At 47.6% G+C, this 24,688-nt stretch overlaps 10 protein-coding genes across 10 annotated transcripts; 4 read left to right on the top strand and 6 right to left on the bottom strand.

Moving 5' to 3' along the window:
* Nucleotides 1-245: 245 nt before the first annotated feature.
* MGYG_02336 (ankyrin repeat-containing protein) lies at nucleotides 246-3,456 on the bottom strand (the record flags this gene model as incomplete). Its single annotated transcript, XM_003174758.1, has 2 exons — nucleotides 246-2,106; nucleotides 2,171-3,456. The coding sequence occupies 2 exons, from the start codon at nucleotides 3,454-3,456 to the stop codon at nucleotides 246-248; spliced, it is 3,147 nt and encodes a 1,048-aa protein (XP_003174806.1).
* A 496-nt stretch (nucleotides 3,457-3,952) lies between these two features.
* Nucleotides 3,953-4,339, top strand: MGYG_02335 (hypothetical protein; the record flags this gene model as incomplete). The annotated part of the gene is made up of 1 exon (XM_003174757.1): nucleotides 3,953-4,339. One exon carries the CDS (start codon nucleotides 3,953-3,955, stop codon nucleotides 4,337-4,339), a length of 387 nt encoding a protein of 128 aa, XP_003174805.1.
* A 311-nt stretch (nucleotides 4,340-4,650) lies between these two features.
* Nucleotides 4,651-8,006, bottom strand: MGYG_02334 (DNA mismatch repair protein pms1; the record flags this gene model as incomplete). Its single annotated transcript, XM_003174756.1, has 4 exons — nucleotides 4,651-7,610; nucleotides 7,668-7,754; nucleotides 7,873-7,912; nucleotides 7,974-8,006. 4 exons carry the CDS (start codon nucleotides 8,004-8,006, stop codon nucleotides 4,651-4,653), a joined length of 3,120 nt encoding a protein of 1,039 aa, XP_003174804.1.
* A 355-nt stretch (nucleotides 8,007-8,361) lies between these two features.
* Nucleotides 8,362-10,011, bottom strand: MGYG_02333 (membrane protein TMS1; the record flags this gene model as incomplete). Its single annotated transcript, XM_003174755.1, has 4 exons — nucleotides 8,362-9,090; nucleotides 9,147-9,735; nucleotides 9,801-9,880; nucleotides 9,961-10,011. The coding sequence occupies 4 exons, from the start codon at nucleotides 10,009-10,011 to the stop codon at nucleotides 8,362-8,364; spliced, it is 1,449 nt and encodes a 482-aa protein (XP_003174803.1).
* A 699-nt stretch (nucleotides 10,012-10,710) lies between these two features.
* Nucleotides 10,711-12,839, top strand: MGYG_02332 (hypothetical protein; the record flags this gene model as incomplete). Its single annotated transcript, XM_003174754.1, has 7 exons — nucleotides 10,711-10,803; nucleotides 10,903-10,974; nucleotides 11,069-11,201; nucleotides 11,434-12,025; nucleotides 12,086-12,101; nucleotides 12,158-12,275; nucleotides 12,337-12,839. The coding sequence occupies 7 exons, from the start codon at nucleotides 10,711-10,713 to the stop codon at nucleotides 12,837-12,839; spliced, it is 1,527 nt and encodes a 508-aa protein (XP_003174802.1).
* A 1,156-nt stretch (nucleotides 12,840-13,995) lies between these two features.
* Nucleotides 13,996-14,898, bottom strand: MGYG_02331 (GATA type zinc finger protein Asd4; the record flags this gene model as incomplete). Its single annotated transcript, XM_003174753.1, has 2 exons — nucleotides 13,996-14,589; nucleotides 14,668-14,898. The coding sequence occupies 2 exons, from the start codon at nucleotides 14,896-14,898 to the stop codon at nucleotides 13,996-13,998; spliced, it is 825 nt and encodes a 274-aa protein (XP_003174801.1).
* Nucleotides 14,899-15,064: 166 nt separating this feature from the next.
* On the bottom strand, nucleotides 15,065-15,679 carry MGYG_02330 (hypothetical protein; the record flags this gene model as incomplete). Its single annotated transcript, XM_003174752.1, has 2 exons — nucleotides 15,065-15,350; nucleotides 15,486-15,679. 2 exons carry the CDS (start codon nucleotides 15,677-15,679, stop codon nucleotides 15,065-15,067), a joined length of 480 nt encoding a protein of 159 aa, XP_003174800.1.
* A 755-nt stretch (nucleotides 15,680-16,434) lies between these two features.
* Nucleotides 16,435-18,848, top strand: MGYG_02329 (phosphatidylinositol 4-kinase LSB6; the record flags this gene model as incomplete). The annotated part of the gene is made up of 2 exons (XM_003174751.1): nucleotides 16,435-17,910; nucleotides 17,973-18,848. 2 exons carry the CDS (start codon nucleotides 16,435-16,437, stop codon nucleotides 18,846-18,848), a joined length of 2,352 nt encoding a protein of 783 aa, XP_003174799.1.
* Nucleotides 18,849-19,829: 981 nt separating this feature from the next.
* On the top strand, nucleotides 19,830-23,383 carry MGYG_02328 (transcription termination factor 2; the record flags this gene model as incomplete). Its single annotated transcript, XM_003174750.1, has 2 exons — nucleotides 19,830-20,577; nucleotides 20,637-23,383. The coding sequence occupies 2 exons, from the start codon at nucleotides 19,830-19,832 to the stop codon at nucleotides 23,381-23,383; spliced, it is 3,495 nt and encodes a 1,164-aa protein (XP_003174798.1).
* A 646-nt stretch (nucleotides 23,384-24,029) lies between these two features.
* MGYG_02327 (RNA polymerase II transcription subunit 21 mediator) lies at nucleotides 24,030-24,660 on the bottom strand (the record flags this gene model as incomplete). The annotated part of the gene is made up of 2 exons (XM_003174749.1): nucleotides 24,030-24,554; nucleotides 24,619-24,660. 2 exons carry the CDS (start codon nucleotides 24,658-24,660, stop codon nucleotides 24,030-24,032), a joined length of 567 nt encoding a protein of 188 aa, XP_003174797.1.
* Between the last annotated feature and the right edge of the window lie 28 nt (nucleotides 24,661-24,688).

Below are 24,688 nucleotides of genomic sequence, written 5' to 3'. Positions count from 1 at the left end.
GCCTTCTCACGGGTGGAGAGAAGAACAGTAACTAACTAGTGACAAAAGTCGCTGATGAGCCTAACCACAAGATTGCTAAAGATTGACTGACTGACTCCTACTTTCTTCCACTAGGCGAGGCTCAGACCATGGCGTTGTCCTATTATCCAGCAGTAGCTTAATTACGTCCTGAGGGGCCCATGATATTGCTTCCCCAGTTATAGTATCACAATAACCCCTTCCACGGTCTTCCATAACGCCGGTAGTTAGTCAGGTAACGGCGTTGCCCCATGATCCAGGAGTAGTTTAACTACGTCCTGATGGCCCCAACGTCTTGCTTCCCAAATTGCAGTATCATGCTGATCCAATCCCTGGGCATTCGGGTCGGCTCCACTCTCCAGTAGCATCTCAACTATACCAATATGGCCCATAGACGAGGCTGCCTCGAGCGGGCTACCATAAAGCTCTCCCCAAATATTAACATTAGCACCACTCTTCAATAGCAGCTTAACTATGCCCACATGGCCATCGGACGAGGCTGTTATGAGTGCACTACCAAAATTCTCGTCATAAAGATTAACATCAGCACCATGGTCTAATAGCAGCTTAACTATGCTTTCAAGGCCTCTAGATGATGCGAAGCGAAGCGCAGGACCATCTAATCCCATAGCATTGACATCAGCACCACGGTCTAATAGGAGCCGGACTATACTCTCGTGGCCTTGTCCGGATGCTGCGTGGAGCGCAGTATGACCGTCCCACATAATAGCATTAATATCAACACCACGATCTAGTAATAGTTGCACCATACTCTTGTGGCCCTTTTTGGCTGCTAAGTAAAGTGCGGTACCAGCCACACCCTTGGCATGAATATCGGCACCATTCGCTAGGAGTAGCTGGACTATACCCCCGTGGTCCTCGTAAAATGCAGCAAGTAGTGGAGTATCACCAAATCCACTAGCATTGATGTCAGCACCGCGGTCTAGTAGTAATTGGACAACATTCTCGTAGCCTGCTTTGGATGCTGCATAAAGTGCAGTACCCCCATCCCCCAGAGCGTTAATTTCAGCACCTCTATCCAGCAGTAGATGTACTATTTCTTCACAGCCATTGAAAGACGCGGCGATAAGGGCATTGCTCCCAGAACTATCTGTTAAATTGATGTCGGCACCGTTATCCAGTAATATTTGTACGATTGCTGCGAAACCTCCCTTTGATGCTGCCACCAGCGCGAGGTGAGATAGTCCACTCGTATATTGAGGATTGATTTGGTCCTTTATCGCGTGGCTGCTGGATGATTCTATAATGTCTTGCACAACTCGGGTAAGCCCAAAAAGCGATGCATAGTATAGTGGTTGTCCAACCGTGGTATCGGGAAAAGAATTCTCGTCTGTATCAGGATCGGAGGGTGAATATTCGTCTGTATCAAGATCGGAAAAAGAATATTCGTCTCTATCCCAGCCTTCATATAACATCGCCCAAGCATGAAATCTTTCTCTTTTTAGTCTAAACATCCGTAATATCGCCCCTTCAAGATAATCTGGCCTCCCAGCATCCTTGTAGTGGTCATACCAGAATTGTGCAGCGTATTCAGCTAGTGGGAGCTTAACATTTGGCATATCTAGTGACAAATCTGGTTCCATAAGATATACAAGGCTAATGTGTGCAATCTCTGTATGGGCAAGATCACCTTGTAGGGAAAAGCTCGCTGATTTTTGTGCAGTAATGCGATGCGATTGAAGGTATTCTTGGACTGAGAAGTGGGCGATATGAACTGTGGGCGATTTACTCCTATTTTCTGAGTGCACGATGCTGATCAGGCCAGGACATAGGCCGTGTAGGTCATCAGCGCCTTCCAGCCGACGTTGGTGGTCAAGGTAGGCAGGCTCATCAAGACTAACTGCAATCCCATCGATAACCTCCGATACTGTTAGGGGTCGGACAGAGTAACAGAGAAGAGTCAGCATCCGTCGTGCTTCTTCAAAGGCATCTTCATCGATATTGCATAACATTCGCTCATAAGTCTCATCTAAGTCTCGTGGCAATCCCTCCAGGCACTTATTGAGCTTTCTCTCACTCCGTAGACAACTCTTGAGGGCTTGGAATTGGCACTCTACCCAGCGGAACCTGAGCGTTGTGTTAGCCGAATCTAATGAATTTGATAACTAGGGGCCTGCTAGCAACTTCTTACACTCCGCCTGCACGCTCAGTCAGAGCTTTTTGTATTTTATCGTGGTCCGCCTTCCATTTGTGGAGTGCCTGATTTGTCTGCAACTCGGTAGATATAAATTTGCTAATGTCTTGATCGATAGCATCATTACGCATAACCTCTTCTTCTTCATTAGTAGGGTTTAGCCGGTTCCGGATATCGATCTCATCTTTGCTAGTAACCAACAGATGCATTCCTGGCAACGACCATGACCGCATTAACATTATTATGTCGAGAACTTCATCTCGATAGGTAAAACGAGGGCTCTCGTCCAATGCATCCAGAAATATATATACGTGCTGAAACCTCTGAATTAAAGAGTGGAGGTAAGCGGCTAATTCTAGTGTTGGGGGAGTACCAGTTTTGTAAGACTTATGGAGGCGCTCAAGCTCTTTATAGCCATCGTGGAGTTGGCCAGAAAGCTGTAGTAGTAAAGCTCGTAGCATGCCAGAGGCGTCTTGTTTGGATTTATCGTTGAAAGTAAAGTAAAAAAATGCAATTCCAACAATATCTGGAACAGCCTGTTTCTTCCGACATGTGTATTGGATGGCAGTGGAACATAAAACTGACTTTCCAGATCCTGCGAAGCCGTTGAGCCAGAGTAAGGAAGAGTTCTGAGCCAGCCAGTTCTCAAATTTGGCACCTCTGACGAGCCACATGCCGGTTCCTGAATGGCATTTGGCCACTGCAGAGTTGTGGTTGGTAGTGACATCCGGTGCCTTGAGCCAGTCACAAATCGTCGATGTTATCTGATCTGCTCTCACAACATCAAGAACCAGCTTCACGTCCGCTATATCCTCTCGATGGTTTTTATTCTCCTCAACCTGTAATGCATTTAATGCAAATGTCAGATTTTCTCGCATCTCACCAATGTCCTCTTCAAGCTTTTTCAGTGTACTCTCCTTGAATGGATATAACGCTCGACGCCCAGTGACCTTGAGGACAGCCTTGAGGTCACCAGCCGGAGTCTTTTTCTTTAATTTTTCGCACTCATCCCGAAGCTCATAGATGAGGTCCTCACAGTTTTCAATTGATGATTCGATGGCTTGGATCAAATCTTGCTCATCGGGCTGGAATTTACGCTCCTGTATCCTCTGGTGAAGATACTGGAGCATACTTAGGAAACTCTTAAGCATCCCTGTTGTCCGGTCTACAGCAACGCCTTGACCTTGATATGAATCATAGAATTTGACGATAGAGCCCGTAACCTGTATGCTGAGCGACACTAGCCCTGCTATACTCCCAGCAACGGAGAGCGGATCGGCCATTATCAGTGAGGACGTTCAAAAATAAGGTATTTATATAGTGCAAATAGAGGCAGAAAAGTAGCCAGCCTGGATCATGTATCAGCGTTTGCAACCGGAATCCAACAGTGGTTAACAGTTGTGATTGTTGCCTAGCAAACGGCATGCGATGATAATTGAAAATATTTGATAACTAACCAACTGACTAACAATTTGACTGGTCAACAAATTAATCAACGACCTGCAGATGCGGGGTATTTAACTAGTTATTTATAACTAGTGGTTATAATCAGATCGTAATATCTAAATAACTACAAGACCAACCTGGCGTTCTTCGTGATCAGTCACAGAAGCAAAGACAATCTGCAAGAAGCGGTTCAATAACAACCAAGAAGCTTGATTCTCTTGTTTGATACATTTGGCCCACCCAGGCAGCGATAGCTATCCCGCTCAGACACCCAAGTTACTAAACACAGGGATACCAAACCCACGTCTTACATAAATTTGAACAAGGCACAATATGTCCTCTGATGAATCACGCTCAAATGAAACAGCGGAAGCCCGCGCTGCCTTTACAGCTTCTCTCAAATCCGTTGGTGCCAATCTAGATGCTGACCTGCGCACTCGAGCGGGAACCCTGCATGACAACGCCGCTATCATAGAGAAACAGCAACAAGATCTAAAGCGGACCACTCAGGATGTCTCCAAGCAGAGCAAGGAACTGGAAAAGCTTCTAGATCAAGGCCAAAATGGCCTAAAGGAAGTTGGCGATTTGCAGAATTTTGCGGAAGTCATGGAGAGAGATTTGCTGGTTCTCGAGGAGACGCTGAGGTTGGCGGAGGAGGAGGACGAGCGGGAGGGAAGAGTTGAGAAACCGGCGCAGAGCTGGCTAAAGAAATGGTTTTAGCTGTATCAGAAGGTCGGCCTAACGGGGTATTATATGTGTTTTAATGCCGTTTCAGTTGTTTATGGATTATATCAAATTGGACTCTCCTTGGTCGGCTAATATGGGTTGGTATATATCCATCCCTTGATATATCAAAGGATGCAGGAATATTTCGATACACCCAGCCAGCATGTAAACAGGACTGCAAATTTGGGGAAACTTGAGAATTTTGGGTTTATATATATTGATTTGCATCCAAAATATTTATCAACCAGCAAATGATGTCTGCAGTCTAAATGTAACCAAAAATAGGCGTCTAAATATCGCCTCCCTTACGAGCCGTAATCTTCGACAAATTCTTCCCACACATATTTAATACTCTTTTCTTTCCCCCCAGCCCTAGATTGGCGCTGTTTGTAGCTCTCCCATTCACTCCATTCATTCCACTGCCCCAGGCTCACTAGATGTCTCATAGTAGGTCTTCCGTGCGGACAGTTCCACGGCTTGTCTATAGTCCCCATGTGCTTGACCACGGTCTCCATTTGCCGATGAGTAAGGTTCTTTCCAATCATGATACTTGACCGGCAAGCTCTCATAGCGAACATCTTTCTCACTTTGCTCGGTCTAGGAACAAGGTAGTCCGAGAAGGGTGACGAAGCTATACCCGAGGGTTCGACATCTTCCGCATCGCTATCAAGTTCGTTTCTCGACCGTTTGCCTCGATTGTTCTGTGATTGCTGCGGTGCTTCAGAAAGCAAGACAATCAACTCTTCCAAATCGCGAGTGTCGAAGACGACTTCTTTACTCAGTGGTAAGCTAATCAGTTTGCACCGTCGGCCGATGGGCTCATCTCCACTGGTATCTATTTCAACGATGAATCCGTTCTTTTCCAACGCAGCAAGGTTGTCGATGATGACTTCTTCTTCCACGGAGGTGAGATCAAGGGTCTTCGGCTTCACAAGCCTTTGGTTTTGTACCGTCGTCTCAGCCTGGAGACGTTCGAAGTTATACTTCTCGTCGGACGCGTGTTGATCAATGATGAATAACTCATCTTGTTCATTCCCAGCTGGCCGTGCAGAGGAGCGGGTGCTGTCTGGGCTACCGCCCGGTCTCGTCGCAAGGATAAAACCAAGGTTAAACTGACCGATTATCCGCATCCTAGAAAAATCCTTCTTGGAGACTGCGAGGGATAGCTTCGTTTCAGGTGCAATCTGCTGGTCATCGTCTTCATCGTCGCTCCTATCTAATCGCTTGATATCCGACGATTTTATCTTCCTTTGAAGAGCTTTCAGCTGAGATTCGATGTTCCCAACAGAAGTGTCGATAGTGCATGCCAAATCATGCGTGCAATCCTTCTTGCGAGGTTTTCGAGCCAGTCTCTCTGCCCGTTCGATACTCTGCTCTGAAGGAATAGCTGATGCTTCCTCCGCTGCTTTTATTAGCTCACTGACCTTTGCATCTTCTCTGGACTTCCGTTCCTCATCGTCAACGTAGCTTTCATCAGAGTCGGAAGTCGAAGCATCGGCATCTTCGGGCTGGATCCGTTGATCTTGCTGTAGAGATTCTACCTGATGATCTTCATGTTCTTCACCTGTTTGTTCCTCTCCCTCTGCTTGCTCTTCGTCTCCGCTGTCTTCCCCAGATTCCAGTTCCTCTAATTCTTCTTCGTGCCCATCACATTCATTTGACTGGCTGCTAGAGCATGCTTCATTGTCTTCCTCCTCATTCTCTTCGTCTTCAATAAGATCATCATCTAGTTCTCCTTGGTTAAGCTGCGTTCCAGGGGCGGTAAAGGACTGAATACTTCGGCCTATTTTACTTTTCTTGATAGTAATAGCCCTTGTCCTGGATGATGGTGAATGCAAGTGTAAGCCTGGATAGCTATCCAGTCTTCCTTTCACCGGATCTCTACCAATAGTCGATTGGTAGGTCTTGTTACCTATGGTAATGGTTGCCACATCCACTGGTGTCCGGTTCATCCGCATTCGGTCAAAAGCATTCTGGACAACACCAGGTTTGTGGGTTGGAGTGCCTAATGAGGGACTACTTGAGATGGGTTGTTCCTGTGCTGGCTGTAGCTGGGTCAAGCTACCTTCTACCTCCTCGACGTTGGTACTAGATGGGATATTATAAGCTCCACTAGATTCAGGGATTACTGGGTCATCTTCGACAATAATGCCCATATCCGGCGGTTGAGTCCCCTGATCACCACTTTCAAATCTCCGAAAAGCTCCTTTTATTGATGATTGTGGCTTTGTGGTAGGCTCTAGATCGTTATCTTGCACGGTATCGTTTTCTCCTAGCTCCTGGCTATACGCTGCATTAGCAGACGGCTCCTCCAGTTCGTCTTGCGTTGCATTAGTGGAAGCTAGCGGAGTCTTTCCCGTCTTCGGTGTTAATTGACTTTGCCTGCTAAACGCAAGCTGGGAAACAGGAACAGTTTGGTCTTGATTCTCAAAGAGTTCGGTGAGGGATGCCTTTAGAGATTCGATCAAAGCACCAGCATCATGGAGCAAGATTGTTCGCTTATCCGGCGAAACATTAACGTCGTACGCACTTGTGTCCATCTCAAAGTTTGCAAAGATAAACGGTGATTGAGACAAATTGAACGACTTGTATACCTCGTTAAAGGCTTTTGCAATCTGGGGTAATCCACATGGTCGAGAATTCACAAAGAACATCTGGCGATCGGGCGTTTGTCTTCCTTCACCGAATATCGGCTTAGATATGTGGCCATGCACAAATAACTTATTGGAAACATTGCTTGAAAACCGTTTTGCCGCTGAGCTCGGCTCAAACTCCAGGTTCAAGTCGAGTGGCATCAACGCAAGAAGTGTCTTTGCACCATAGACATTAGAAATATTCTCCCGCGTCGTAGGATTCGATTTAGTAGTGAAAACTACCACGCTTTTCCCCTTAGGCATCTGGTTCTTGACGTTGAAACGGACGCCTGTGCTTATACATGCATATGCATGTAGCAGCGCTATCACCTTTCCGTACTCTCTTTTGACATTTTTCTCTAATTCTCGCCGCCGAACCGGTAGGGGCTTGAATAGGTTCTCTATAGAGACCGTCGTCCCTCTTTGGCCAGCAACTACCTGCGTGCTCTTGAGTCTCCCGGAGAACTCGAAATCCAGCTTCGAAGCTCTAGGAGCCTGTTGTGCCTCCGCAGTAACGACGGTGAGGTTTGACACTGCACATAGTGAAGAAAGCGCTTCACCACGGAAACCAAACGTTTGAAGAGAGGTGAGGTCTGCGAAGGTCGATAGCTTGGATGTGTAGTGTTTCAAGGCTGTATAATTTATCAATCAGGGTGGTCTTCTGCAGGGCGATGGTGGTAACTATTTACCCAGCGACTCATAGTTGTTCGGCGAGATTCCATGGCCGTTATCCTGGACTTCTATCAAATCCAGGCCGTTGTTTTTAAAACGCACATCTACGTAGGACAGAAGCAACGGTTAGCAATATTCTCTAGAAAACGCATCAATTATACATGCCTATAGAAGTTGCGCCAGCATCAAGGCTGTTTTCTACCAGCTCTTTAACTACCGAACAGAGGTCAACGATGACCTGGCCCGACTGGATTTGGTGAACCTACAAAGTGGTGTTAGAGGCGTAAAAACAAGTGTCAACGTCCTCCAGTATATAATCTTACCGAGCGAGCCTCGATAGGCTTTATTGTTGCCATATTCATGTCATGGCGGCTGAGTTGTGGTGTCGAGGATATTCCATTGTCGCCTAGCTGGATGTTATTAATGATGCGCGTCGCGTTTAGGGGACAAAAATTTAGTTATTTAACGTTTTGTTCCATCTGACGTCATCAGCTCATTTCTACGTGTTTTATATTATTTTTGATATAGAAGAATGATTAAGAAAAGGAAGATATATTTCCACTCCGCCCCTATAGATACAGCAATGCAAAAGTACACAGATGGGGAGCGAAATGCTCGGAGCGAATAGTATGACATACGGTAGGGTATGATGTATATATAGAACCTAGAAATTAACGCCGAAAGAGAAGAGGAAGGGAAAGGAACATAAGATCATAGGTTGAATCGGTCGGGTAGGAGAACGGGGGCAACGAGGGTCCAGAGATATATAGCATAGCACACCCAGGAACTGATGATCTTCACCCAGCTGGCCCAGTATGTGCGGCCAACAGGGGCCAGGTCGTCGTTGTGGGCTTCCCTGTCCATCTCAAGGTTTTGAGTTAATAGTGTAGCAACCCACATCGTGGCCAGCAGGAAAATGACGTGGAATAGAGAGTATGTGTACTGCGTCGAGTTTCGCTCATCGTCTTTCGAGTTACCGTCATCAGACTCGTCGTCGTCGTCGTCCAGAGCGCTAGCAGGCAAACTACCACTGTTGACAGCAGCACGGAGAGCTTCCGCACGCATCTCACGCCGAGTGAGCCCTGGCTGCTGGACGACCAGGCTATGCTCCGGCTCTTCCTGGTTGAGAGTGGAATAGTTGTTTTGCGCAGCACTAGATCCCATAGCGAATCCCTGAGTGGCAGCACGGGTTGTGGTGTAAGCAATCGTCAACATGGTAACTATGGCACCGAGAACAACGGATGCGGCTCTGGTGCCGTTGGCGCGTAGCAGAGGGTTGCACTGTTTATCGTCCGGCTCCATGGATACGGCAGACATGGTCAGGTAAGTGCAGTAGACAGTGACCATAGCTGCCTGGGCCAATCCAGCACGAGGGTTAGACTCCTGTACTGCTGGCTGTACGGATACGAGAGAAACAATAAGGAAGAGTAGGAGATTAACCTAGGCATGTAAGTATGTGCTCGGGTAAAATTGGGGGGAAAATGTTAACAACTTACGGTGATGGCAGCTTTGTTCATGGCGCAGTGGGCACCGGCAAAGAAGACGTACATGAGTACGGTCATGGAAATAGATGCAAGGTACATTCCAAGGGTAGATCCGATCAACAGACCCTTCCATAGCCTTGAATCGGTCTCATCGATCTTATGCAAGCAGAGCTCGGCCCAGTTATGAGCTAGGTCGACCAAGAGGACAAGGCCCAGTAGTAGGAAGAGTATAGCTCCGGCAAAAGCAATGTAGTTGCCCCAAACGATGAAGAAGCTCTCCGGGATGAAGAAGGACATGACAATAAATGCAAGCCAGATAATGACTTTTGGGCCCCAGAATCCATTTTGTAGTTTTGCTCGTTCGTCTTTTGTAGATCGGACACCCAGAAGAAGTACGGCAAGTATCATGTGGAAGAGACCCAGGGCGAAGTTGATTCGGTGGACGGCAACCCAGCCATGGCACTCTTTGCCGTCACACGTTATGGGTAAGAAGTCGAATGTAAGGTGTTCAAGCTTGTTGAGAGCCCACCGTGTGAGCATGACCCAGGATAGAATGGAGTTGATTAGGAGTATGAAGGCGTATGCGATTCGAGTGGCCATACTAAACAGAGAGTCGGTTAACCCGGTAGCCTTGGAGCGAAGTTCACGAAGTAATCTGTCCCATACCTGCTCTGGAACTTCCCGCATGCGCTACATATCGCAGAGCACGTAGCTGCACCGCAGCATGAAGCGCCAAACGTCAGAATCTACGAGAACCCCCAGTTAGCCGCAGTTCGGGGTTGGATGCATTCAACAACGGATGACGGGTAGGCAGGCGGATACATACTGTCCCGAGACTCGGAACTGCCATCAAGGGCAGAGAGAGAAGCGCGCCCATATTGGCAGCCTCACAGCGGATGCGTTCTTGATAAGTGACAAGTAAAACGAGTGCTTTCTATGCGCTTTCGATGTGTTTTTGTCGACGATGTTGAGCCGCGAACTGTCGAAACATCGAAAGATGACGATGAAAGTTGCCTCTTTGGGGTGAGATGCACGTGATATCTAAATGCTCTTGGTTATTACGTCATGATTATATAAGACATTTACTTACATAACATTTATAGAATATCCTTACATAAGCTTTTTCGGCTAAAAGGCGACTTTTTCGGCATTTTTAAGCCAAAGACGCAAAGTTGACTTGCTTTTTTGCTACTCGATTTGCTGTCGATTTGCTGTTTTTGCTCCCATATTTGAGAGAGCCTGAGCAACTTGTAGGCGCTATATTCAACCTCGTTTGGCTGCTTCATGTCGCCGAACTGGTCCTCTGCGGTTTCATAGCAGCGTACGTACACCCCGGGCGCTATATTTAGCGCATCACAAGAGGGACCCGGCTGATGCACCTGGATTCTTCGGCTGCAAGGCTATATAACCCAGCGGCTATACCCCCTTTTTCCAATCCCTTCTGCTAGTGTCCGCGACTTATTTAAGACTGTCTGGAGATCCCGTTGTGCCTTCGTACTAACGTCGCTTTGGCAGCTCACTCTATGGTTACGGCAGCGCCTCGACGGCAGGTTTCATCGGAGCTCTCGCGCCTATCATGGCGCCTCAAATCCCCTACATAACGCCAAATGCCTTTCGGTTTATGACTGTGGTTGCAGGCACCCTGGTCGCCCTGGCAAGCGGAACTAATGTAAGACGGCCAAATATCCAATCTGATATTGGCGCAGAGACAGCCGCAGGAGCTTGTTTACCTCTTGAAACCTTGGCGGCTAACTGCTCGTGTTTCTAGTATGTCTATTCTGCGTGGGCGCCGCAGTTTGCAGATCGGATGAAACTCACGTCAACCGATGGTAACTTGATTGTGAGCATTATTGAAACCCTTTTTCTTCTTCTTATACTCTTTCTCTACTTATAATCATGGCTGGAGCCTTTGTTACTGACTAACTTGTGCATAGGGTGCTGCTGGAAACGTAGGTGTATACGCAGTTGGTATCCCGATCGGATATGTCGTCGACACTAGAGGCACTAGACTGGTTGCTCTTTTCGGAGCTGTTTCCCTATTCTGTGGCTATTTTCCAATTCATCTAGGTTAGCCACCTCTATTTATTCCATTAGTTATGTTTATACCCTTGAAATATGCCTAACAGCTTCTATAGCATACGCTGCTGGTGCGGGCTCACTAAGTGTGGTATTGCTATGCTTCTTCTCTTTCCTTTCAGGAGTTGGAAGCTGTGCTTCCTTCGCTGCCGCAATTAAGACCGGTATGAGATTATCCAAATAGTCCTGAACACACCATGTTGCTCACACGCACCCATGACAGCCGCGAACAATTTCCCTGACCATCGAGGGTCAGCAACTGCATTCCCACTCGCTGCCTTCGGGCTTAGTGCATTTGGCTTTTCAGCAATCTCAGCCATGGCGTTCAAGGACGATACGTCCGCATTTCTTTTACTTCTTGCCCTGGGGCCGTCGTTGATAATTGTGGTCTGCACGTACTTTCTACAGCTACTGCCTCCACCTCCATCATACTCTGCTGTTTCGAATGGTGAATACCCCGAGTCAAATTTATTGCAAAGAACTAAACCGGCTGAAAATATCGAAGTCGCTTCTGAGACAGACTCAAACCGTGCTATTGCGTCCTTCTCCTCTGCACAGGTTACTGCCGTATTACCTAGTGAAATCCAATCGAGGCCAACGCCACCGGACGCTGAGGCAGATGAGACCTCCTCTTTGATGAGCAGGCCCAGGTCCCTGAGTGATAGCGGAAGCTTCGCCCAATACGATAATGCGAAATGCGGTGTTCACGCTGACAGTACTGATATACGTGGACTGAGCCTCCTTCCAACTCCAGAGTTTTGGCAGCTGTTCTTGTTGCTCGGTATCTCCACTGGAGTTGGCTTGATGACCATAAAGTAAGTACTTCGTAAACGTATTGTCTTCTCTGTATATATGTCAACTAACATTGTACCTAGCAATATTGGCAATGATGTAAGAATATACTTCCTCATCATGCATTGTTCCAATTTGCTTACAACCAATTATAGGTCATGGCTCTATGGAGGCATGTTAACCCCGACGTTGATTCACACTTCCTCCGTGAAACACAAGCTCTACATGTCTCCGTCTTCTCTGTGATAAGCTTTACGGGGCGCCTCCTAAGCGGTAGGTAATCCTCTTAATCCTGCACTCAAATGAACACGACGCTTAACATACTCTAAAACAGGAATCGGATCCGACTTTATCGTCAAACGCCTACATATGTCTCGATTTTGGTGTGTTTTCGTCGCCAGTATCCTCTTTTGTATCTCCCAGTTCGGCGGTGCCAAAATCTCTAACCCTCACCACCTCCTTTTCGTCTCATCCATGACGGGTCTAGCATACGGCGTGCTATTTGGAGTATATCCAGCCATAGTCTCCCATGCCTTTGGTATCTCTGGATTTTCTCAGAACTGGGGTGTTATGACTCTCGCCGCTGCCATTTTTGGCCATATATTCAATTACATCTATGGTGTTATATACGATAGCCATTCGAAGGTGTTGCCGGATGGCACACGCCAATGCAATATGGGGCTAGAATGTTATTCGACAGCGTATCTAGTGGCGTTCTACGCATCTATTTCCTGCGGATTTCTAACATTAGTAGGAATTTTCCTCGAAAGATATAGACGCCACCAGAGAATATCTGCCCCTGCTGATGAAGATGAGATACCCCAGCCAGCTGCATAAGTTGACGCCGAGTTACACCTTAACCCTGGTTAGAATCTCGGAATTAGCGACACTTTTTACATTTGGACTGACTGCATCATTGGGCCAGGTGGTCTTATTGTTCTGGTGAAAAATTCTATACGCTTCCCATGCCTCTCTTTACTTCCCTTCCTAATATTTAATTTCTTCCATCATCTTCGCTATAAATATATTTTATGCCTGCATTGCAATTACGGGCAAATTTCATACGTTATACATCAAAGACCAGTCTTTGGCATCGTTCTATTATTTTCGGGTCGGTTGAAAACTAGATTGCTATTCCTTGTCCCCTGTTACATACTTGTTTCGAAATATATTATAAAAGCGATAAACCAAGGTATTAAAATTTGCTATCAAATCTATCCCTATTGCTCCCCTTTTCAGCGCTTTTTGAGCTCGGTTTCCTGTCTATATTACAATAACTAATAGTAAGAATAACAAAATCCATCAACCACCCATTACATGAAACGAAGGATAAGAAACCTCACCAATAAACGAGCGAAAAACGAAGTGGAGGGAAAAAGAATAAGAATGATTAATACCTCTCTAGAAGAAAGTTAGAGAGGCTAGAGGATTTCGAGATATAACTCCGGCTATCGAGGAGCGAAGGGTGAAAGCAGAAATCAAAAAGCACGGAAGTATTTTGTAGTAAAGACAGGTGAGAAGTGAAGAAAGGTAGTGAAGCAGATAACCAAAAGAGCAACGAACGAGATATATGGAGAGCAGTTAAGGCGTGAGATGATCTGCTGCGCCGTGAAGAAAAGGGGGCCGACAACAGTGACAAGTATCGCATACAAAGAGTCCGCCCACAGCTTGTGTGGAAGGGTGATTAACTAGTGATATAAAAAGAAGGCTAGATGCCACAGCGTAACGTCGACTGTGACAATGGGTGACGGGGGCATATAGAGTACAGAATTCCGGGAGTTTTATAGCTGAACGAATCAATGGTGCCGTGATATAAGAATAATGAGAGAGATATTGACGTCGAACGGACATCAACATTCAAAAAAAGAAGTAAAAGGGAAAGGTGCGAGAGAAGAACGAAAATAGAGGAAAGGGGGATATGAAGAGGAGCCGGTGAAGCGCGGTTCCGCATTGCGTGCCGACTAAGAATCAAAGACAAGAAAGAACCGACGTCCTAGACGTCCGCCGAAGATTTGTTGTCGATTTCAGCCTTCACTGAAGAGTCGGAAAGTCGACACCGTTTAGCTTGGGGTTCTGCGGGCTCACCCTTGGATTGAGCCTGTTCTTGTCCGGATAAGCGACCCTCAAGCTCGCTTATCCTGCGTTTTAGGTCCTCTTCTCGCTTTTGTGCTTCTTTAAGTGACTGTCGTAGACGAGATTCTGAGTCTTGAAAGAGATCGTTTATCAATTCTAGCTCATTGACCCTAGTCTTTAGGGACGTGTTTGCTGCAACTAAACTTTCGTAAGTCTGGGGCCCGTCAAGATGGCGTTCGTTAGAAGATGTTGATCCTGGAGACGGGTGTTGCAGCTGTAATGAAGCAAAGTTTCCCGATGGGTTAAAGTTCGGGTCTGAAAGTCCGACGTTGTCAAACATATTGTGGGGAGGGATACTGGTTGAGCCATGGAAATTAGGCGTATCCGTTCGTGAGACTGGGGAGTTTGAGCCATCAGAACGACCAGGGGAGAGCTTTCTTGAAGCACGCGCATAGCCATAGGGCGTAGTGCCATCTGATCTTGGAGTGGCTTGATTATTGGCGTCGGTATTGGCCTGCAATTGGGACGTGGATTAGATTCTCAGTCCAATTTACCGCGAGACAAAAAAAGAAAGATGGAAGCAAGCAGGTACCTTTCGTTTTGGGCCCTGGCCCGAAGTTTTCACCCGATTGCGGCTCTTTATCACGTCTGTCTTCAAGTTCATAGGCCGTGGCCGTCCGTGGAGCTTAAGGAAGAGGCCACAGGCGTTGCAGAGCACCGAGCCCATCTCGTCTCGACGCCATAACGGGGTCTTCGAAGTACCGCAATTCTGGCAAACGGACTGCAATTGAACATGGCCTTGGTTAGCTACGGCCGTTGCCATGATAAATATGGGTGCAGAGAGCTTGTGAGAAAACGTATACGCTCCAGAGACACCAAGGGAAGGGTGCAAAGAAGGTTCTGTAGTGCGCTTCGGGAGCTATCTGGAGCGTGATAAGGGTGGAAGAAAGTTGGAACGGATTTTGGCGATAAGAAAAGAAAAAGACGGTTTAATAACCGCCAAGCCATTTTCCTGGCCCAGCTATTCCTAAAAAGGAGAGCAGTGTACTGCAAGCCGCAGGGGGAAGAAGCAGGCATATAAAAGCCAGAGTAATGGACGGGAAGATAGTCGACGGATATAGATTGGGTGTGCTTGGTTGTCTGAGGCTGCTGCATGGTGTGCTTACCGTGGTGCTACCTTGTCCTCCATTGGTTGCGGTCGGCGCTGAGGTCGCATAGTTTACGCTCTGGCTGGCATTATGGTTGCTGTTCGAATTATCTGCATTATCGTACGCCCTATAACAATTATCGAGGTCAGCGTGTTTCCATATTGGATCTATCTAGTCAGGCAATTGGCGTGTCGCCGTATGGGGCTGCCAACTTGATGGCCAGGTGCCGGTCCTTATCGGCGAGTTTCTCCTATCGACATACCGTATATAAGAGGTCTGGTCAGAGGCAGCAGAGGCCAAAGCAGACAGTCCCGTAGCCGAAGGAACGTATTCTGCTGTCGAGGCCTCTGGATATTCGGTCGTAGCTGAAGTCGTAGCGGGAAAGGAGTTGGAAGGAGGAGCTGTTGAGTTGGAAATATGGTAGGCTGTCGAAGGCTCTGCGGCCTCAAACTTCATCGAAGACGGCCCATCGCCTTCCTGAGGCGACGTGAAGTCCGGAACATCTCGAACTTGCGAGGATGATGCCCGCAGTGCCGGGTCAATGGCAGATGTCCCTAGGGACAGGGGAGCTACTGCGGACGCCGTGGTGAAGGATGTCTATTGAGGCACCGGAGGCCTCAATTAGCTGCAGAGAAAAGGAGAGATAAGGAAATGTGAGGGTAATTCGGAGCGGAAAGAGGGTAGAAAGATAGGTAATAAGCTATGAATGGGCTGTTTTGATGCTGGTTGAAGATGGCTGAAAGATGATGAAGAGCAAAGCTGGACGAGCGAGACCAAAACGAAGATAAAGCAAGCGTTCGCGATAAAAAAAAAGTTGTTATCAGGACCGATAAGTTGCTTAGTCAAGTCACAGTTTAGAGAAGTCAGATGATAAGTATGACTAAACTGACTAATCGTGATTATTAATCTGACGTAACTTTTTACTTTTAATTTACTTTGTTGTTCAGATGGAAAAAAAGAAGCTAAAAGCGTTTAAGGGGAAGGACAAGGCAAACGGATTTCTATCTGCTTCTCTCTCTCTCTTCTTTGCTTTCTTTCAGAGGTACCGGCATAGTCTGCGGGCTGTGCACAAAGGAAGAACGTTCTGCAGAATAAGCAATGTTTTAGACCGCTGGTTTGCTGCATCGGGCTCTCAGGTTTCAAATGCTGGCTGGACAAGCGCGCGCCCTCTGCCTAACTGATAACAACAACTCCTTTTGACCACCACAGCCATGGCACCAAAACACCGTCCAGCGACCTCGGGCTACGCCCGTCTCTCTCAGGCAGATGCCCACGAGTATCTTGATGAGTCTGATGATGAAAACCAGCGCCCGTTCCCGTCGATGCCGTCGAACTCCGGCCGATTCGCCCCCATTCAAACCCACGGCCTCAGACATGACCCATCAGACGTACACTATAGACGCAATCATGGGCGGAACCGGACTCGCAGTAACTCTTCCGGAGTTGATATCAAAGCAATTAACATGCGATTGGAGAAATGGGCTGAGGAAATTGCCTCGAAGTTCAAGATAAATCGGGTCCACGGGAAGACGTCCGAGGAAGAGGAACTCGAAATACACCACTCTGTCTTCCAGCCTCTGGATGGCATACGGCCAGTCACGGCGGCATCACTGGAATCCACTGATCAAGGTGGCAGTGATCGAATGACAAAGGCCGAGTTCGAGCAAGTCGTAGACAGTGTCAGGACGGCTATCGAACTCGGTGTTCACCCAAAGATGATCTCGCAGGGTAGCTCTGGCAGTTACTTTGCGAGAAATGCTCAAGGGAAGGTTGTTGGTGTGTTTAAACCCAAGGATGAGGAGCCATATGCCTCACGAAACCCGAAATGGACTAAATGGATACATCGAAATCTGTTTCCATGCTGTTTTGGCCGTGCTTGTCTTATTCCCAACCTTTCCTACGTTTCGGAGGCTGCTGCGTATGTTATCGACACCCAACTGCGAACACACCTCGTTCCTTACACCGATATCGTCTACCTTTCCTCGAAATCTTTCCATTACGACTTCTGGGACCGACGGAAAGCCTGGTATAGCAGACGGCCGTTGCCCCCTAAGGTAGGAAGCTTCCAGGTCTTCTTGAAAGGCTTCAAAGATGCAAATGTATTCCTCCGAGAACATCCTTGGCCGGATCAACCAACTACCGGGTTCCGTGCCGAGGACGCTCCTCGCAAGAAGAACAGAGGATGGAACGATACCTGTGCTCCATCTGGTGCTCAATCTGACGACGAGGATGGCGAGGAAAATCGTCGAATGCTGGGAGCAAACACACCACAGGACAGTTCTGGCCATCATAAATTCCATTGGACTGAAAACTTGAAGCAAGGCTTCCGAGAAGAGCTTGAGAAGCTGGTTATTCTAGACTACATCATGAGAAATACAGATCGTGGCCTCGATAACTGGATGATTAAGATCAACTGGAACACCGAAGAGGTTTCTATTGTTTCAGACCCCGTTCGTCTGAACGAAACTGACCATCTCGGTGATGACGAGCCAACGCCGCCTGCTCGCCCTGTTTCTGTAAACTCGCAGGGAAAGCCCTCGCGAAATGCCCCATATAGACGTCAGGACGCAATGACAGCAACTAGTCGCGCTGGAACGCCATTGAATGCAGCCGAGCTGGCTCAGGCCACACTTTCAATCGGAGCTATTGATAACAGTTTATCCTGGCCCTGGAAACATCCTGATGCTGTAAGTTAATCTTGCGTACTCTTCTTTTTTCTTACTTCTCAGAGTACTGACGATGTAAATAGTGGCGCAGTTTTCCGTTTGGTTGGCTCTTCCTCCCAGTTTCTCTTATTGGCCAGCCGTTCTCTCAAAAAACTCGTGAACATTTCCTGCCTCTCCTCACGTCTACTGCTTGGTGGACAGAGACTCAAACCGCCCTTCGGGCTGTGTTCAGCCAGGACTCGGATTTCAAGGAAAGCATGTTTGCCCGACAAATCGCCGTTATGAAGGGCCAAGCATGGAACGTTGTTGAAACCCTGAAACAGCGTGACCACGGACCTCTTGAACTTACTCGAAGGACTCGAGTATGCGTCTGGGATGACCTGGTAAACATCCCTGTAGCGATCCCACTTCGTGCCCCCTCAACCGATGCCAGTATGCACCGAGCAAACGGGAGGAATCAACTCCACGAGGAAATGGATATTGGAGCCGCTATTTCCACAGAGCCTCGTGCCCATAGGGACCTCTTGAGCTTCGGATCACCCACAAGTGAACTGCCCAATCCTAATCGTTTCGAGCTGTCTCGTGACCGGGCATCAATGGACTCGAATACCGCAGACGGCTTAGTGAGCCCAAGGTCGCTCGACACTTCTCGTCTGCGCAACATTGAGAATTTCGAAGATGGTGGCCGGAAACTCGCCACAAGCTGGGCATCCACGGCTCCACGACAACACGCCCAACATTCCAGGCGCAGGTCACACCTCGGCGGTAAATCGCCGACACATAAGAAACGCAACTCCCTCTCACAACGCCGGGACAGTGCGTTCGACTTTGGCGCCGACGACCTTGAGGGTGACCTCGGCTATGCCGCCGCGGAGGAGATGGACGGCCACGAACGCAAGGTGATCGTCGAGAGGCTCGAGACAGTCAAGAGCAAAAACCCCGTCTTCACCTGGTGGTGATCTCCCCACTTCACTCTCCCAGTCCCTTACTTCATCTCCTTATCTCTCTTACTTACCTCTCTCCATCCCTCCTATTTAAACCCCGATTTCAGGAACGTATACATTTCTCGATCATCCATTCTTTTTTTCGTATCTTTTATCGATATAATGGTTTTCCTTCTCCTGTCTATTTATATGCTATGTTTTTTTCTTTCCCCTTTATCCTTCCTCTTATACCTCTTATAAAAAAGACCAAAATTGTTCTTTTGATGATATGTGCATGCGGAGTTTAGCGTTGTTGACTGTTGACTTGTGGCATAAATATACGCCTCTAATATGTGACCCATAATGTTTTCTTCGAAGTGTGTACTATTTCATTTTCATGGTGTTCACCATAGAAGCGACTCTTTTGGTTTCGTGGGAAAGGCCATCTCCTTTGACTTGCTTTGAATGCATCTTCTTTCGTTCTCTTTACTGTACAATAATTTCTGGCTCTTTAGGATGTTTGTTTCTATTTTTATCTTGGCTGTCTTCATAATCCATCACATGATGAATTTGGGCGCTTGGTTTATCCGCGCTAGCCGCCCAAATCTTTTATCTTATCTTTCACTCGATCTCGCCGCTGCGTCACTCTCGACTTTCTCTCAACTCTTCAACTCGACCTCGCTCCAGCCTCGCTTTCATGCCTCGAGGCAGCTCACCGTGAAGGCAGGGAGTACGGTGATCCACGCCTTGGGCGAGTTTTCTGCTATTTCACTTATCTTTCATCCTTCCAATATCGTCGCAATCTTCCTTCCAGAACGCCGCCCGCCAGCCAGCCTAGCTCTCTCGACTCACGCTCCTATTCCTCGCTCGATGGAACAAACTAGCCCGCGACCAGGTCTGTTCGGCAGTCACTCTAAAACGCAACACTTTCAATAGACACTCTCCCACCGAAAAAGTCCTTTCTGCTACACCCTCTGCACCTTCGAACCCTCACCGATTTTTTGAGAACGCGCGACGATGAGCTACCCCTCTGCAGCCCTCCTGCTGGATCCAAAGGCATACAAGAGACAAAGTACAACCGGTAACTTTTCACCTTCCAATCATCAACCCAAACGCGGCTGTGCAATGGATGGTGACCAGGCAGTCATAACTCGACACTTGAGCGAGCCACCCATTTCGCAGCCTGTTGCGCCGCCTTCGATCTCTCGAAAGCGGAAAGCGATAGACGACTTTACTTTATTCACAATTTCAGATACTTACACATATCTCAAAGGTCGATCTACTTCAAGGAACAATAGCAAGCCTTCTGATTCCCAGGGACCCACCCCGGCTGGAGCTCCCCAAGGAACATCATTTGACCCGAAGCTCCTCCTCCAGCCTCGACAATACAAATTCCCCACGAGGCCTTTGCCGAACACAAACAATGGTCAAGATCCAAATAGTTCAAGCCATAGCCGTGATGAAATCAAGACACCTACGAACACAAACACTGCTGTGTTGGTGACCGAGAATGAGCAGCTGGACTCAAACAAATCGCCGGTGGCACACAGTAATATGATCGAGGACATATACGGGGTTGAAAGACGAGAGAGCCAGCCACAGAAACGAGTCAAGATTGATAAAGGGCCTTCTACAAGCAGTAATGGAGGGCCAGAAGCAAGGTTCTCGGCTACCGGCAGCTCAGCTCTTGGAAGCTATATGAAAGAAAAGCCGGATGATATTAGTGCTACCGTCACTGCAAGCAATCCAATTGACCTCACTGCAGGTAAGTCCGAGCCATTCACTTATGATGGAGTCAGAGTAAATAAACTGACAATAACATAGACAAAGATGATAAGAATGATGATGATGTCATTTTTGTTGCCAACAAGGAGAAAGGTGCCGAAGAAGTGTGTTACGGTAAGGTTGAAGGTGCGACAGTACATGCACATATGATCCCGGCACTTCCCAAGTCTGCATTTGGTGCGACAACATCAAGTTGGCCTTCTATCAGGTGTCAATTAATACGGACACGAAGTAACAATGTTACAATTGATGTCCGCGATGTGGCTGGAAAATCCTTTGGAGTTATAGATAAACATGTTTCCACAGCACTCGCACCTCTGCTTGATATGACCTTTGGCTTGAGAACGCAAGCGCGTCTTGATGCTCGTCGGAGAAAGCCAGACGAACAACCGGGCCAGGCCTGCTCTGAGATATTCCGCATCTCGATAAATTTATACGGCCCGAGACGCGTCGCTGACACTATCGGCCGTGTTTTAAGCCAGAAGAATATTTGGCTCGGGATACCAAATTCAGTTGAAGCTGGCATTGCCACGTACAACCCTCATGCTGAGAGACGCCGGTTATTGGCAGCTACAGCACAGCAGCAGCAGCCACAACAGACTCCTAGGTACACTGTTCAATCTGAAGTTCGCACAGCGGAAGAGATCAGTAGCGCTGTTACCAAGATGTTTGATCAGCTCCAAAGTGCTCAGAACCTCCCTGAAACAGAGACCCCTGAGTTACTGAAGACTCAACTGCTTCCGCATCAAAAGCAGGCACTCGGGTTCATGGTGGAGAAAGAGAAAATACGCAAAATAAGCACAGACGAGGCGGAGAACAACTCACTCTGGAGAATTGAACAAAAGGGAAATGATCAACGGGTCTATCGTGAGATTATCAGCGGAGTAACTCTCGTGGCAGAACCACCCCAGGTACTTGGTGGTCTACTCGCAGACATGATGGGACTGGGAAAGACTCTGAGCATTCTATCCCTTGTATGTTCATCACTCCCTGATGCAGCCGCCTGGGCAAGCCAAAAGTCTGCACAGCCGTCCTTGATAAATGCAAAGACTACCCTGCTGGTATCTCCTCTCAGTGCAGTCGGCAATTGGGTGAGTCAAATAAAAGAGCATGTTAAAGATGATGCTCTTTCATTCTACGTTTTCCATGGACCGAGTCGAACGGAGGATCCCAGAGAATTGGCCAAGTATGACGTTGTCATCACTACATACACAACGATTTTAAGTGACGTCTCCGGCAAAAGTTCTAAAAGAGGTACCAGCCCACTTGTGCGAATGAACATGTTCCGAATCGTCCTAGACGAAGCACACATTATTCGAGAGCAAAACGCGGCTCAGAGCCAAGCTATATTTCAACTCAATGCTCAGCGGAGATGGTCTGTCACTGGAACTCCGATTCAGAACAGACTTGAAGATCTAGGAGCGGTGTTGAAGTTCTTGCGGCTGTCGCCATACGATGAACGAGGACGATTTGCAGCGCATATTGTTTCACCGTTCAAAACCGAGAATCCAAGCGCCATCACAAATTTGCGGGTGTTGGTTGATTCATTTACTCTTCGTAGAGTGAAGGATCGTATCAACTTGCCCCCTCGACATGATAAGACCGTGATGTTGAATTTTACCGAACAAGAGAGGAGGCTTCACGACTTCTTCAAGAAGGAATCCAACGTCATGATGAATGTTGTTGCTTCGGAAACCCGTGGAAAGGCTACTGGTAAAATGTACCATATAGTCTTGAAAGCCATGATGGTACTACGGCAGATCTGCGCACATGGCAAAGAGTTACTGGACAAGGAAGATCGAGAGCGATTCCGAGGGCTTACAGCAAACGACGCTATTGACATAGAAGCGCTGGATGATGATCACTCTACCACGGCCGCCAGCCGAAAGGCGTATGAAATGCTGTCTTTGATGAAGGAGTCATCGGCCGATACCTGTGCTCGTTGTTCAAACTTCATCACCCTGCAGTCTGATGACAGCCCTGGTGATAAAAATGCAATGGTAGCAGCCATTCTTCCTTGCTACGACATTTTGTGCGCCGACTGCTTTGCCCCCATTGCGCCTAGACTGGATGAATTAGCCGGCAAACCTGTACAGGTATCCTGCAGCTTTTGTAACTGCGTGATAGCTCCAGCTTACTCCGTCATCACTACGGCCGGGTTTGAAGAATATCAAGCCTCGCTACTTGAAAACAAGAAGAACCGCAAACAGACAAAAGAATTCGGCCAATACGAAGGCCCTCACACAAAGACAAAAGCTTTGATTTCACGCCTCCTAGACACGGCTGAAGATAACAAGAAATCTTCCTGCCAGCCACCGATCAAAAGTGTTATATTTTCTGCGTGGACATCACATCTTGATCTGATAGAAGTTGCTCTTGAGGAGAACAAACTGACGGGCTTCACCCGTCTAGACGGCACCATGTCCCTGAAGCAGCGAAATGCATCTATCGAAACCTTTTCGACGGACGATAGTGTTACTATTCTGCTGGTCACTATTGGAGCTGGCGGAGTAGGCCTCAACCTGACTGCCGGCTCTATAGTGTATATCATGGAACCACAGTACAATCCCGCCGCCATTGCTCAGGCCGTTGACCGAGTTCATCGAATTGGACAGAAGAGAGAAGTCACCACCATCCAATTCATAATGAACGATAGCATTGAAGAGAAGATCACCGAGCTGGCCAAGCGGAAGCAGAAACTTGCTGATATGAGCTTGAATAGAAAGATGGATAGAAGGGAGCTACAAAAGGAGAGACTTGAAGAGTATAGAAGTCTCTTCAAGTGAATGCTCCGATATCCCTTCGCTGGCGTTCCTTATTCTGTTTATTTCTTTACTCGATTTCTCTTTCCCACACTCCTTTGGGCCCCCTTGACGACCGATTTAGATGCCAATTTTCGGCCCCATTTCGGGATTAACGACTTGATTTACGACCAAACAGGAAGAATGGAAACAGCATCAGGGACTGGAGTTATTGGGGATTTATGACTTTGCTTTACATTTTTCTCTTGCAGTGATGAAATCTGCTTTTTATGTCTTCATATTCCCCCCTTCCCCCTATGCCCAACCACCCTTTTCGATACCCCATTCATTTGCTATATTTGTCGATATCTCCATCTTCCCTGTCCAATATTGAATTTTGCCCCCTTTACAATGCGTTAAGCTTCCCTACCTATGTTTTTTCCTTGATTACCTAGGGTAGTAGTGAAATGCCGAATAATGGCCTTTAGAATATCACATACTCGCCTTCAGGATGCTCTTCGGCCATTCATCAAACACTCAATTCAGCTTACAATATCTCAACTAAAACGCCATCTGGTTTTCGTAGATATGGAGACAAATATCTGTAGAGATTACAGGGGTATCATAATAGAAAACATAACAAGTAGACAGCAACGCTGCCCTTCAAAGAATCTCCAAGCAGCGTAAGGCATTATATCCCTCGGCTAACAGCTTCCAACAACCCATCAACTTTTTCAGCAAGTTTCTTCATCTGTTTCCGTTTCCGCTTGCGTATCTTTTCCGCCTCCCGTAACTCATCTGCGAGCTGCCGTATCCTAGCTTCCTGCTCTGCCTCACTACTGCCAATGCCAGGAAGCACACTAATAAGATACTCGATCTGCTGTTCTTTTATAATCAAGTCCCTGGCTAGTTCTCTCTGTCGCTGGGCAAACGTATTCGGCGAATCAGGCCGTGGCGGAAGATCTCTGTTCTGTTCTTGTGCTCCTCCAGCAGCATCTCCCCCTTGCTGTTGCTGCTGCTGGGGAGTCTGACCCTTTTGATCCTGTCCTTGCGCTTGCCCTGAGGCCGGCTGAGCAGCTGGAGCGTTTGGGGGCGCGTTCTTTGGTATTTTCTTCAGTTGTGGGATGGCGGTTGGGACGTTTGATGGGGGTATGGCAGGTGAATGGTCATGGTAGGTCGTGAGATAGCAGAGAGTAGCGTAGAACTGGGTCGCCAGCTACATAGCAGCGTCAGTATTGTGTTTATTCATGTATTGCTGGTCAGGATAGTCTCTTCCATACCTGATCAAGGCATGTTTGAAGCTGTGTGAGGATGTCCGCCATGGCGCTGAAGCTCGCTGGATGCAGTCGC

This window comes from Nannizzia gypsea, genomic scaffold (assembly GCF_000150975.2).
Source record: "Nannizzia gypsea CBS 118893 supercont1.2 genomic scaffold, whole genome shotgun sequence".
Classification (NCBI taxonomy): domain Eukaryota; kingdom Fungi; phylum Ascomycota; class Eurotiomycetes; order Onygenales; family Arthrodermataceae; genus Nannizzia; species Nannizzia gypsea.
Note: the sequence above shows the minus strand (reverse complement) of the source record. Positions and strands in the feature narration are given on the sequence as shown.